Below are 12,893 nucleotides of genomic sequence, written 5' to 3' on the forward strand. Positions count from 1 at the left end.
AATAGTTAAGACACAGCACAGGAGGTCTTGTCTGACCAATTTGATTGGATGCTATGATGTGGTCACAAAGGAACTTGATGCAAAAAATTTTGATATCATATACTTGGATTTCAGGAAAACTTTTGATACTGTTGCACATGGAAGACTGCTGTACAAATTGGAGTGGTCTGGCATTAAGGGCAAGTTGCTACAATGGATAAAGGGATGGTTGAGTAGGAGACGACAGAGAGTGGTAATCCATGGACACTTCTCTTCGTGGACTAACGTTATTAGTTGAGTTCCCCAAGTTTCAGTGCTGGGCCCATCGTTGTTTTGTGTATTCATCAATGATATTGATGAAGGTATATCAGGCTTAATGTCCAAGTTTGCAGATGATACAAAGGTTTGCAAAGTTTTTAATAACAGTAAAGACGGTATGCTACTGCAACAGGATATAGATAAGTTGGGCAAATGGAATGAAAAGTGGCAACTGAAGTTTAACATTGACAAATGTAAAGTACTGCATATGGGTAGCAGTAACCCAAGAGAAATGTAAGAACTTTATGGTACTACACTCAGGTAAGTGGAGAATGAACCCTGGGGGGGGGGGGGGTAACTGTGCAGTCAGATATGAAGTTTGCTGAGCAGTGCAGATGGGCTACCAGAGCAGGTCATGGAATCTAATCAATGATATATAGGAATCTTGCTAGCAGGTACAAGGAAGTCATTATCCCGTTGTACAAGCCATTGGTCAGGCCATACCTTGATTACTGTGTACAGGTCTGGAGGCCTCATTTTAGGAAGGATGTAGAGTTGCTAGAACGGGTACAAAGAAGGGGAACAAGGGGGGAGGTGCTATTACTTAAAAAGGCTTAAGTTCTGCAAATTTAAGTGCCTGGAGAGTCGGCACATGCGAGGTGATCTGATTGAGGTGTATAACACCTTGAATGGGTTGAGCAGGCTCAATACTGATGGAATTCTTCCTCTTGCTCAGATTATGAACCTGAGGGGGCACAGATTCAAATTGAAGAAAGACAGCTGTAGAATAGATGTGCGGAAATTTGCTTTTAGCCAATTGGCAGTTGATTGCTGGAACAGACTTCCATCTCTTGTTGTGGAGGTTGATAGCTTAAATAAATCTAAGGCTGAGCTAGACAAGCATTTGGAGTGAATGGATGGATGAAATTGGAGGTTTCTGTTTTTTTTTTTGGTTGATGCTGCATAAGCTTGCTTTCTTGCATCATATGCCTCAACTAATGTTAATGCTATCTTCATCAATATCATGGATAAATACTGAAAACTGAACCCTGGGGAACTAAACTAATAACATTATTTCATGAAGAGCAGTGTCCAATGATAACAATTCTTTGTCTACTTCCACTTAAAAATCTCTTGATCCATGCAGTAACTTGGCCTTAATGCCACAATGCTCCAGTTTTAACAGCAGTATTTTATGTCCAAAAGTATTAAAAGCCTTCCTAAAATCCAAGTATATGATATCAAAATTATTTTTTTCATCCAGTTCCTTGGGCACTGCATCACAGTAACCTCTCAGATTGGTTAGACAAGACCGTCTTTGACAAATCCTTGCTGTGATTGCAGTATAATTGTGCCTGTCCTGTATTACTTCTTTAAACAGTGATTCCATTATTTTCCCCTGGAACAAACATTAAGCTAACAGTTCTGCAATTACCAAGAAATCCTCAAGTCTTGCTAGTATGTGAATGAACAACCCACAAATTCCAGTCAACATCTGGATAGTTAAAATCTCTCATTATGAGACATTCTGATTTGTAGGCCTGCTCCATTTCTGTGTGTAACTGTTTGGTATAATCATTACAGTCATTAGGCCTATAACACACTCCTATTCTCAATTTTGTTTTCCCAATTCCTATATCACACCAAACTGATTCAACGGTGCAGCTGTTACCAAGTCAACTGGATGCACTGACTTAGATTTAATATGCTTCTTAACTAAAAGCATAACACACCACCTCTCCTGTCCTGTCTGTCCTTGTATACATTGTACTCCCCATATTCAAATTCAGCATCATTTATGTCTGAGTGACACCACATCTCTGCTATTCCTACAATGTCTGCAATCAAAAACTTAATCAGTACTTCAAATTCATTTACAATGCTCCTGGTATTATCATGTATAAGTGTACATGCAAGTATACCTTGCTTTCCGGGCTGCTGCATGTACCAATAGTAGCAGTGCAAGAATTGCTTTTGCCTCTGTCTGTGGCTCTAGTTAAACTATTATTCTCTGTATCCCCCCCCCCCCCCAAGCTAGCAGTTTTGTAACTGATCACTGCCTCGATAGCATTAGAAAATATTCTATACTTTCTATTCAAGTGTATTCCATCCCTGTATAAACAGTCTCTCCTCTTAACAAGCCCAGACCATGTTGAGAAAAATTTTAACCCATGAGCCTTGAACATTTTCTCCAGGGTCATATTGATTCACAAGGCTCTCAACATATACTCCCTCCTATCAATTGTGGGTAGAACTGGAGACATTTTCAAATTCAATCCTAACTCACGATTTTTGCCAACAATTTTCCCCCTGTACTTGTTAAGTACAGGGGAAAACTCTTCTACTCTTAATGTCATTAGTGTCAACGTGCACATCAGTATTATCTCTTGTGTCCTTAAAAGATGATATCTGCTCTTGAACGTCATCTACTTTTGCCCCTGGCAAAAATAGACATATCCTAGTCCTATTCCACCTATCCTTCATACACAACTTCTTGCATTTTTGCACATAAAAGAAGACTGTGGTACAAATTAAAGCAGTATGGCATTAAGGGCAAGTTGCTGCTACGGATAAAAGGCTGGTTGAGTAGGAGAAGACTGAGAGTGGCAATCAATGGACACTACTAGTCATGGAATAATGGATAGTTCATGAAAAAGTAGTGTTTCCCAGGGTTCAGTTTTGGGCCATTGTTGTTTTCTATATTTATCAATTTTATTTTTGAAGATATATTAGTCTTAATGTACAAAAACTTGGATATACAAAGTTCCTGTATATCAATGATATATGGGAACTTTGCTATCAGGGATAAGGAGGTGATTATTTCATTCTATAAGGCAATGTTCAGGCCACATCTTGAGTACTGCAGGTCTGGAGGCCTCATTTTAGAAAGGATGTACAGCTGTTGGTATGAGTACAAAGAAGTGCAGTGAGATTTGTGAGGGGAATAAAGGGGTGCTCTTACCAAGAAAGTCTTCATTTCTGCAAACTGCAGCATCTGGATACTAGGAACCTGTGAGGTGAACTAATCAAGGTGTTTAAGGCTTTGAAGGGATCGAACAAGCTAAGCGCTGAGGGGATTCTTCTTCTTGCTGACACTACCCATATGAGGGTGACACAAATTCAAATTCAAGAAGGATAGTTGGAAAATATATGTGTTGAAGTTGATAGCTTAAGTAAATTCAAGGAAGAACTAGGCAAACTATTGAAGGGAAATGATAGGTGAGATGGGAAAGTTATTTTTTTTTGGTTGATGCTATATAAGCTTGTACTAATCCATTCAAAGCTTTAAAAATCAAACAGATCTCCTCAAAGGTACCTCTGAAATGCTGTAATTTGCAGAACTGATGTATATGATGTCTTTCTTGGTGAGAGCACCCTTTTGTTCCCTTACTAATCTCATTGCTCTTCTCTGTACCCATTCCAACAGACTCACATCCTTCTTAAAATCAGACTTCCAGGCCTGTACTCAGAGATGTGGCCAAACCATTGCCTTATACAGTGGAATGATTACCTACTTATCACAGGTGGAAAAATTTCTGTATATCATTAACAAAACCCCATGAGCTGTACTTGCAGCACACCTGCAATGTGTATGTGTTAATTTTCAGAAAAGTAATTTTATCTTCCCACCCATGTCTTTTTATTCTCCACTACCTTCAGTTTGGTACTAAACAGTTAGTGGCACCTCCATAGCCAGGTGGGCAGGAGCAGCAGTGCGTAGCAGACACTTCTTGATTAGACTGGCGTTTGAGCCCGTGCCCACCAAATATGGAGGATGCGGAAAGGTCAGGGAATGATCACCGCATATCCCCAGAGCAATATGGCCTTAGTTGCTAATGCTCCTAAAAACCAAATAACAAACAAACAAACAAACTAAATAGTTGGTATGTAATTCTGTGATTACTGCTACCCACATGCATTTGTCATTGTTAAACTTAAACTGTCACTTCTCAGCCCATCTGCCTAACATTTCCTAGATCTTGTTGCAACAGTATATTGCAGCAGTATACCCTGATTACTGTCATTAACCATGCTGCCATCTGCAAACTTGGAGGTTACACCTCATGAATATCATTAACAAATATTGAAAAGAACATGGGCATAGACTGAATCCTTCGAGACTCCACTAATAACATTAGTCCAAGAAGAGTGGTGACCATTGAAACCTCTCTCTCTCTCTCTCTCATCCCTTTATCCATAGTTGTAACTTGTCCCTAATGTCACACTGCGCCAATCTGTACAGTAGTCTTTCATGTGAAACAAATGTATCAAAAGCTTTTCTGAAATCTAAGTATGTGATGCCAAAATTATTTTTTACATTCAGTTCCTTTATTACTGTATCACAGTATCCACAGGTCAAACAACTTCACCCTTTAAAAAATCCATGCTGTGGATGCTGTATAACTGCATTATTGTCTGGGTAATTCTGCAATACTTCTTTAACCAGTGATCCCATTATTTTCCATGGAACTGAAGTCAAGCTTGCAGTTCTATAATTACTTATTTCACCCTTTGATTCTTCTTTGTGAACTGGGGATACATTTGCACATCTCCATTCCACTGAGACCTTCCATAAACCCAAGGATGCTCTCATAATTATGGCAAAAGGTTTGTATTCACTTAATATAAGTGAATGGGTCCCATCCACCCCAGGTGCCTTTTTATGTTTAGCTTTAACAATTTCTCTTCCATTTTCCTCTCATTTTTCACAAAGTCATTTAGCTTCCTGTTAGAATTTGATATACATCTGGCATCTCCAACCATAAAAAATTCTGCACATGTAAATGTAAATGCAAAATATCTATTGAGATTTTCAAAGAAAGAAAGAAAGTTAAAAAAAAAAAAAGGATAATTAGAATTATCTTTTAAGACAGAAAATATTCAATATTCAAACATATATATAAAAAGCCAAGAATAATTAACTCACCTGCAGCACAGAACATCAGCTTATCAAGGTCTTGCAGGCAGTCATGTCTTGATAAAGCAATTTGAATATCAATATCAAAACTACAAGCTTTGTTTTGGCATTGTCTGCTTACATTCTGCTGAGCACAGCAAGCTAAAAGTTAAGTGAAAGAATTCATTCAAATTAGTTTGCTTGAATACTGAAAAATTTTTACACAGTTAAACATATGAGGTATGGCTATTAAATAATGGGTGCCTCCATAGCCAGGTGGGCAGGAGCAGCAGTGCGTAGCACATGCTTCTTGATTAGACCGGGGTTCAAGCCTGTGACCACCAAACACGGAGGATGTGGAAAGGTCAGGGAATGACCACCGCATATCCCCGGAGCAATATGGCCTTAGTTGCTAATGCTCCTAAAAAAACCAAATAACAACAACATAACATTAAATAATGAGACTATAGCAATAAAATAAATATAATGAAATATTTCATTACCCTATAAGGTAATGAAGTATTTCAATAATTGCCTTGGAGTTGCACACACTGTTCCATTCATTTTTTCAAGATCAGAAACATTTCTGGAAGTCATCTTCTGAAAGCCATTTAAACACTTTGGTCGTTTTTTTCTGAATGTCTTTAATGGACTGAAAATGAGTTTCCTTAAGCAAACCTTTCAGTTTAGGGAAGAGGAAAAACATCACAAGAGGAAAGGTTGGGCAAGTAGGGTACATATTCACACACAGAAATTTGTTTACTGGCCAGAAACGAGCAAACAGAGAGTGCATCATGTGCTGGAGGATTATTATTATTTTATTATTATTAGCCACATGGTACAAGGAAGCACCAGCCAAAAAAAAAATTTTCTGAATTACCCCGAGAGAGAGAGAGAGAGAGAGAGAGAGAGTTTGTTTGTTATTTGGTTTTTAGGAGCATTAGCAACTAAGGCCATATTGCTCCGGGGATATGCAGTGGTCATTCCCTGACCTTTCCACATCTTCCATATTTGGTGGTCATGGGCTCGAACCCCGGTCTAATCTAGAAGCGCGTGCTGCGCACTGCTGCTCCTGCCCACTTGGCTACGGAGGCACCTAGAGAGAGAGAGAGAGAGAGAGAGAAGTAGAAGGGAATCACCAAGGAAAAGAAGAATGATGATATCCAGCTCAGGATCCTGGGTGTGCCAAGCCCATACTCACCAGATGTGAGCCTCTGGGGGTTTTTTTTGACAGAATGAGGTAGAGAGATTTTAAGCCAGAGAAGATCGAAAAGAGGATATTCCAAATTACCAAGTCTGACAGGGAATATCGGAACGGACATATGCACAAATACCACCTTTGAGGCGAAAGGAATCATACAGAAAATAATTTGGACAACTGAGATGAGCAGTAGTTGAATCAACCGTTAACTGAGATTCTGTCAGAAAAAGTACATGGGGTTTGGCAGACTGCAAGTGGAAATGAACATCGCTGAGATTAGAATTGAGACCACATATATTTGTGAAATGAACTAGGAAGTGTTTGGGAGGTTTAGATCTTTTTGCAGCTAAGCTTACTCTATTAGTTTGTCAATTCATAGTGTATTCAATAGTAAAAAAAAGTGGGGGGGACATGCTGTATGAAGTAATGAAATTTTTGGATATGGTGTACACATGGTAAGAATATACCCAGATCCCTGACATAACGTGGCCTCGACAATGCCCCATGCATTCACACTATTCAGACTCCCTCCAGTCACTATCTGGCAGAGTAGAGGTAGAAAGATTATATGCTAGCTGATCCAGAAGCCTCCTAAAGAGTTATCAATAGGTTTGGTCCAGTGTACTAATTAGCAGCCGGCCTGCGAACACCGTTTTAGAGCTGTACCCTCGAAATGTAAGGAAGATTGGATCTGCCATGATGTTCATCATAACCTCAAAAGTCATCAGTCATAATGCATGATGGAAGAGATGGGGAGGGGTTGACTAGAACTTAGCTCTGGAGACTAAACATGGGTTCCACCACTTCAAGCCTCCAATAAGCAAAGTGATGGTACTGCATCAGTTGATGAGCGTCATCTACCACCAAGTATTGCCTGGTAACACAGAGGGGCGGCATTTCTCCATGTGGTGTGGGCACCGCACCTCGACCCCTACTTATGTTAGTTCATACCTCGGTGGTCACTCAGTGTGCTTGTGCATGGAGGTTATACCCAGGTATCTATTATATCTAGCATCTTTTCTTGGATATAATGTTTTTAATTATGTCCCACAAAAAGTTGAGGATGTCTTAGAGACCACTGAATAGGCACTTGCAAATGTGCTGATCCTCTCCCAATCCACCTATTCCCAAACATGTCATGCAAGCATTCCCTGATATTCTCTGCACATTGGGCAGGGGCTCCATCCCACTGGAACTAGCAATCAACTAGAAGATTCAGTCTTGGGAGCTCTGTAACAAACCAGTCCTCAACATGACCAGATATGAATTTTGTTTGAGAGAATCATCAAAGAACTAGTACCCTATCAAATTGTCACTAAACACTGATCATCACATGAAGCTGATCATGCTCTTAATTCTTTGTAATAATATAGGTTCTCTTTACCCGAAAAATAAATATTAACCATTCCTGTTACAGGCACTTCAAAAGACTGCACACTCAGAGATGAACATTGCTGGATCATTTGTAAAACTTCAAACAACTTTGCAAATGTTTTACTTCTTTTTTTGCACACCATCGTTACCATTTAGATCTTGACAAACACCAGTTTTCATATGCATAATATGCATATATTATGTGTTATGCATATTATGTATAATATTAGCATTAGCATTAGTAGAGGCATTTGATGCAAGAAAGCAAGCTTATGCAGCATCAGCCAAAAAAAAAAAAAAAAAAAAAACCCACTTCCACTTCACCCCTCTGTTCGTTCAAAATACCTGTCCAGCTGAGCCTTAAACTTATTTAGGCTATCAACCTCCACCACAAGGGATGGAAGTCTGTGCCACCAACCAACCACCCGCTGGCTAAAGGCAAATTTCCGCACGTCTATCCTAAATCTGTCTTTCCTCAATTTGAATTTATGCCCTCTCAGGTGATTTTTCTGAGCTAGAGGAAGAATCTCATCAGCATTGAGCATGCTTAAACCATTCAAGGCCTTATACACCTCTATCAGATCACCTCGCTGGTGCCTAGTCTCCAGATACTGTAATTTGCAAAACTTAAGCCTTTCTTTGTAACAGCACCCCTTTGTTTCGTTCACTAATCTTGTTGCCCTTCTCTGTACTCGTTCCAGCAGCTCTACATCCTTCTTGAAATGAGGCCTCCAGACCTGTATACAGTACTCTAGGTGTGGCCTGACCATCGCCTTATACAATGGAATAATCACCTCCGTATCCCTGCTGGAAAAATTCCTGTATATCATTGACAATACTCCATGTGCTACTCTTGCAGCCCGTCTGCACTGCTCAGAGAACTTCATATCTGCCTGCACAACCACCCCCAAGTCCCTTTCATTCTCTACCACTGTCAGTGTAGTACCACAGAGTTGATACGTTGCTCTGGGGTTGCTGTTTTCCATGTGTAGTACTTTACATTTGTCAATGTTAAACTTCATTTGCCACCTCTCAGCCCATCTGCTCAACCTTTCCAGATCCTGTTGCAGCAGCATAGTGTCAGTAGTGTCCTTGACAACCCTGCCAACCTTTGTATCGTCTGCAAACTTGGACATTAAGCCCGATATACCATCATCAATATCATTTATAAATACAGAAAACAATAATGGACCCAACACTGAGCCCTGAGGGACTCCACTAATAACATCAGTCCACGATGAGCAGTGTCCATTGATTACCACTCTCTGTCTTCTCCCCCTCAACCACCCCTTTATCCATAGCAGCAATTTGCCTCCAATGTCACACTGCTCCAATTTGTGTAGCAGTCTTCCATGTGCAACAGTATCAAAAGCCTTTCTAAGATCCAAGTATATAATATCAAAGTTATTCCCTGCATCCAGTTCTTTTGTGACTGCATCATAGTATCCAATCAAGTTGGTCAGGCAAGACTTCCCCTTAACAAAACCATGCTGTGTCTGAGCTATAACTGAAGTCTTGTCTAAATGATCCTGCAGTGCTTCTTTAACCAGTGCCTCCATTAATTTTCCTGGAACAGAAGTTAAGCTCACAGGTCTATAATTACTTGTGTCAGCCTTTGATCCTTCTTTGTGAATTGGGGCCACATTTGCACATTTCCAGTCTATGGGTACCTCCCCTGAGTCCAAGGAAGCTCTCATAATTATGGCTAAGGGTTTGCTTACTTCCTTTGCTGCCTCCTTTAATATAACTGGATAGATCCCATTCACCCCGGGTGCCTTTCTTGTGTTTATCTTCAACAGTTTCTCCTCCACTTTACTCCCAGTTATTTCAAGATTCTGTAGCTTACTGTTAGAGTTGAATACACCTCTGGCATTCCCTTCGCTGAATAACTCCTCATGTGTGAATGTCGATGCAAAATATTCATTTAGTTTGTTAGCTACCTGAGCAGGATCATCAACACTTGACCCATCAATATCAAGTGGACCAATCTGATTCATCCCCTTCCTTCTAGAGTTTACATAAGTAAAGAACTCTTTGCTGTTTTCCTTTGCATCCCTTGCCAAGGATTTCTCGTAATCTGCCTTCGCCTGCCTAACCTCCTTTGTAACTTGGTTGCATATCAACTTGTATCTATCATAGGCTTCTGTGTCATGTGTTAATTTGTATGTATCCCATGCATTTTTCTTCTCTGCCATATGCCTCATTAGTTCATCTGACATCCATTTTGGCCTAAACCTTGAACAATATTTCTTAATTGGTATGTAAAGCCTAGTAGCTTCCAAGATACGTTCTTTGAATGCTTCCCATTTTGAATTTGCTGTTGGTAACATCATCAGTTGGTCCCACTGTATAGAATTTAAATACTGTCTCAGTCCATCGTAGTCGCCTTTACGGAAGCAATAACCCTTCCCTTTACCCCTAATGGTAGTTACCTCTTTGAGTAAATCCCACTTCAGCACACTGTGATCACTGCCACCTAGTGGTTAATTTATCTGCAGATTCTTAATGCATGAAGAATCACTGCTGATAATCAAATCAAGAGTATTACTCCCTCTAGTTGCCTCCCGAACATGCTGATGTAGAAAACAATCATCCAATAAATCCACAAAAGCCCTGCTAGTGTGTGAGTAACCAGCCCCCAAATTCCAGTCAATATCTGGGAAATTAAAATCTCCCATTATAAGACACTCTGATTTACTGGCCCACTCTATTTCCCTGTACAGTTCCTTATTATACTCATCAGAGTCATTAGGCCTATCGCAGACTCCTACTCTCAATTTTCATCTCCCAATGTTTATGTCACACCAAACTGACTCCACACTGCACTGTCCAGCGATGTCGACTGGCTTCACTTCCCTGGTTTTTATGTGTTTCTTAACTAATAGCATAACCCCTCCCCCCTTCCTATCCTGTCTATCCTTTCTGTAGCCGTTGTACTCCCCAAATTGCAGTTCTGCATCCCTTATATCTGTGTGACACCCCGTCTCTGATATCCCAACAATATCTGCCTTCGATGTTTTGAGCAATACCTCAAATTCATCAAATTTATTTACTAAACTCCTAGCATTGGTGTACACGCAAGTATACCTGCACCTGTTTCTATTCTTAGCTACCCTAACACAACCCATGTGTTTACTTGTACCGCAATGGCTCCCAGCAGTCTCTGAAATACCATGCATCTTGTTTTTCAGGCTTCTGCTCATTCTAATAGAAGCAGTGCAAGAATCTCTTTCACCTCTGCCAGTGGCTACTGTCAATCTATTGGTCTTTGTCTCTCCCCAGGCTAGCAGTTTTCCGACCCACCTAACACTGCCTCGATAGCATCAGCAAATATTCATGCACCCTTTCTATTTAAGTGTATCCCATCCCTGTAGATGCAATCTCTCCTGTTAACAAGTACAGTCCAGGCTGAATAAAATTCTACCCCTTGAGCCTTGCACAATCTTTCCAGGGCTGAATTGATCGACAAGGCTCTCATCATATACTCCCTCCTATCGTGTCTGGGCAGAATTGCAGACACTTTCAAATTCAACCCTAATTCTCGGCTTTTGTTCAACAGTGACCTGTACTTGTTAAGTAATTCTGCCGGTCTCCTACTCTTAATATTATTAGTGCCAACGTGTACAACTATATCACCTTTTGTGCCCTTAAAAGATGATATTCGCTCTACAACGTCATCAATCTTTGCCCCTGGCAGACATACCCTGGTCCTGTTCCACCTATCTTTTTTACAAAGCATGTTCCCCGTTTCCCTGACAATAGATTCACCAACAACTACTAGTTCCTTCGGGACCAGCGCATTCTGCCTTAGGGGTTGTCTCTGTGTCACGCGATGCCCAAGTGCAAGCTCTGGCATTGATGTGGGCAGCTGAGAGCTTGATGGGCCCTCAATTTAGTTTCTTCGAGGGCATCCACCCTGTCCTTCAAGCTCTCATATAGGCCCACAAGAACGCCGAGTTGTTGCCTGATATCGATACATCCTTGCATCGCGCACACACAAAGACATCCCTCTTGGCAGTATCATGTCTCGTACCCGATTGCTCTGCAAACATCAAGCAAACAGTGCATTTTATAAGGCTGTCAGTCAGATCATAATATCTGTATAATATGCATTATATTATACAGATATTATGTGTTAGCATTGTGGTTTGTGGACTTCCGAGTTCAGAAGATCCGTTTCTGCAGTGGTTTTGGGTGATTGCAGCCAGAGGCGGATTAAGCGGTAAGTGGACTAAGCGACCGCATAGGGCCCCGAATACTAAGGGGGATTCAAGGAAAATTATGTTTTTTTGTATACAATCAACCATCCTATAACGGGGTATTATTTAAGCTTTTGAAGGGAATTTATTTGAGTTTTGGCGGGATTCTAACTTTTAACTGGACATCAGGGGATGAAACTAGTATAGCAAAAATGGGCAAAAATTAAGTAAATATATATATTTTTTAATTACACAAAAAAATCGACCCCTGCCAAAATAATAATTTGATTTAAATTTAAATACGATTTATGATATGCAGAAAGAGGGCTACATATAAAATAAAAATTTGAGGTTTGTAATTTTTTTTAGTTTAAAAGCAAATTGCCCTGACAGGCCACTATTTTTCATAATGAGATTTTTTTGTAAGAAAAACGATCATAATTCGGAAAAGGGCCCCCGAAATTTTTCCTGCTTGGGGCTCCTACTTGGCTTGATCCGCTTCTGATTGCAGCATTGCTACACATTGTTCCTACCAAGTCAATCTTTTTTATCCAAAATTGATCTTTTCGTGAACTGCTTACAAATTTGTATAGTTCACAGCACTGTCTTTTTTTGTTAAACCTTGCAGTAAAATCTCTTTTCATATCCTTCATAGTATTATTTTGTATCCTTTCATATGCTTCATAGTTTTTCTGTTGTATGAGCTTGAGAAATCTGTAGATGTTTGCGAGTCCATAAACTGACAAGCCACTTTACCACTTTATAAGAACTTGTGTCAGCCATTTGAAATGAAAGAAAATGCCTTAGAGATCTAAATATGCTACTTTGTTGAAAACGTGGGGAAGCAGCAAGACTGTCAGATCATCTGTACGATGCTGAATAAAATATTCCACCTTCGTTGGTTACCATTTCTTCAGTCGGACCGTCAGTTCGCTAAATGCATATATAATTATATAATTATCAGAAGTAGGGAAACAGGAGTATA

General features: G+C 40.0%; 1 protein-coding gene across 2 annotated transcripts in view; it reads right to left on the reverse strand.

The window, feature by feature from the left end:
- Window positions 1-12,893, reverse strand: part of LOC150081768 (Ig-like and fibronectin type-III domain-containing protein 2) — a 550,711-nt gene that overhangs the window by 118,239 nt on the left and 419,579 nt on the right. For both annotated transcript variants that reach the window (XM_090378862.1, XM_090378863.1), the window contains exon 21: window positions 5,165-5,296. In XM_090378862.1, the coding sequence (XP_090234988.1) occupies window positions 5,165-5,296 (132 nt within the window). The remainder of the gene's footprint in view (window positions 1-5,164; window positions 5,297-12,893) is intronic.

This window comes from Mastigoproctus giganteus, chromosome 8 (assembly GCF_048544385.1).
Source record: "Mastigoproctus giganteus isolate SK-2022 chromosome 8, ASM4854438v1, whole genome shotgun sequence".
NCBI classification, from domain to species: domain Eukaryota; kingdom Metazoa; phylum Arthropoda; class Arachnida; order Uropygi; family Thelyphonidae; genus Mastigoproctus; species Mastigoproctus giganteus.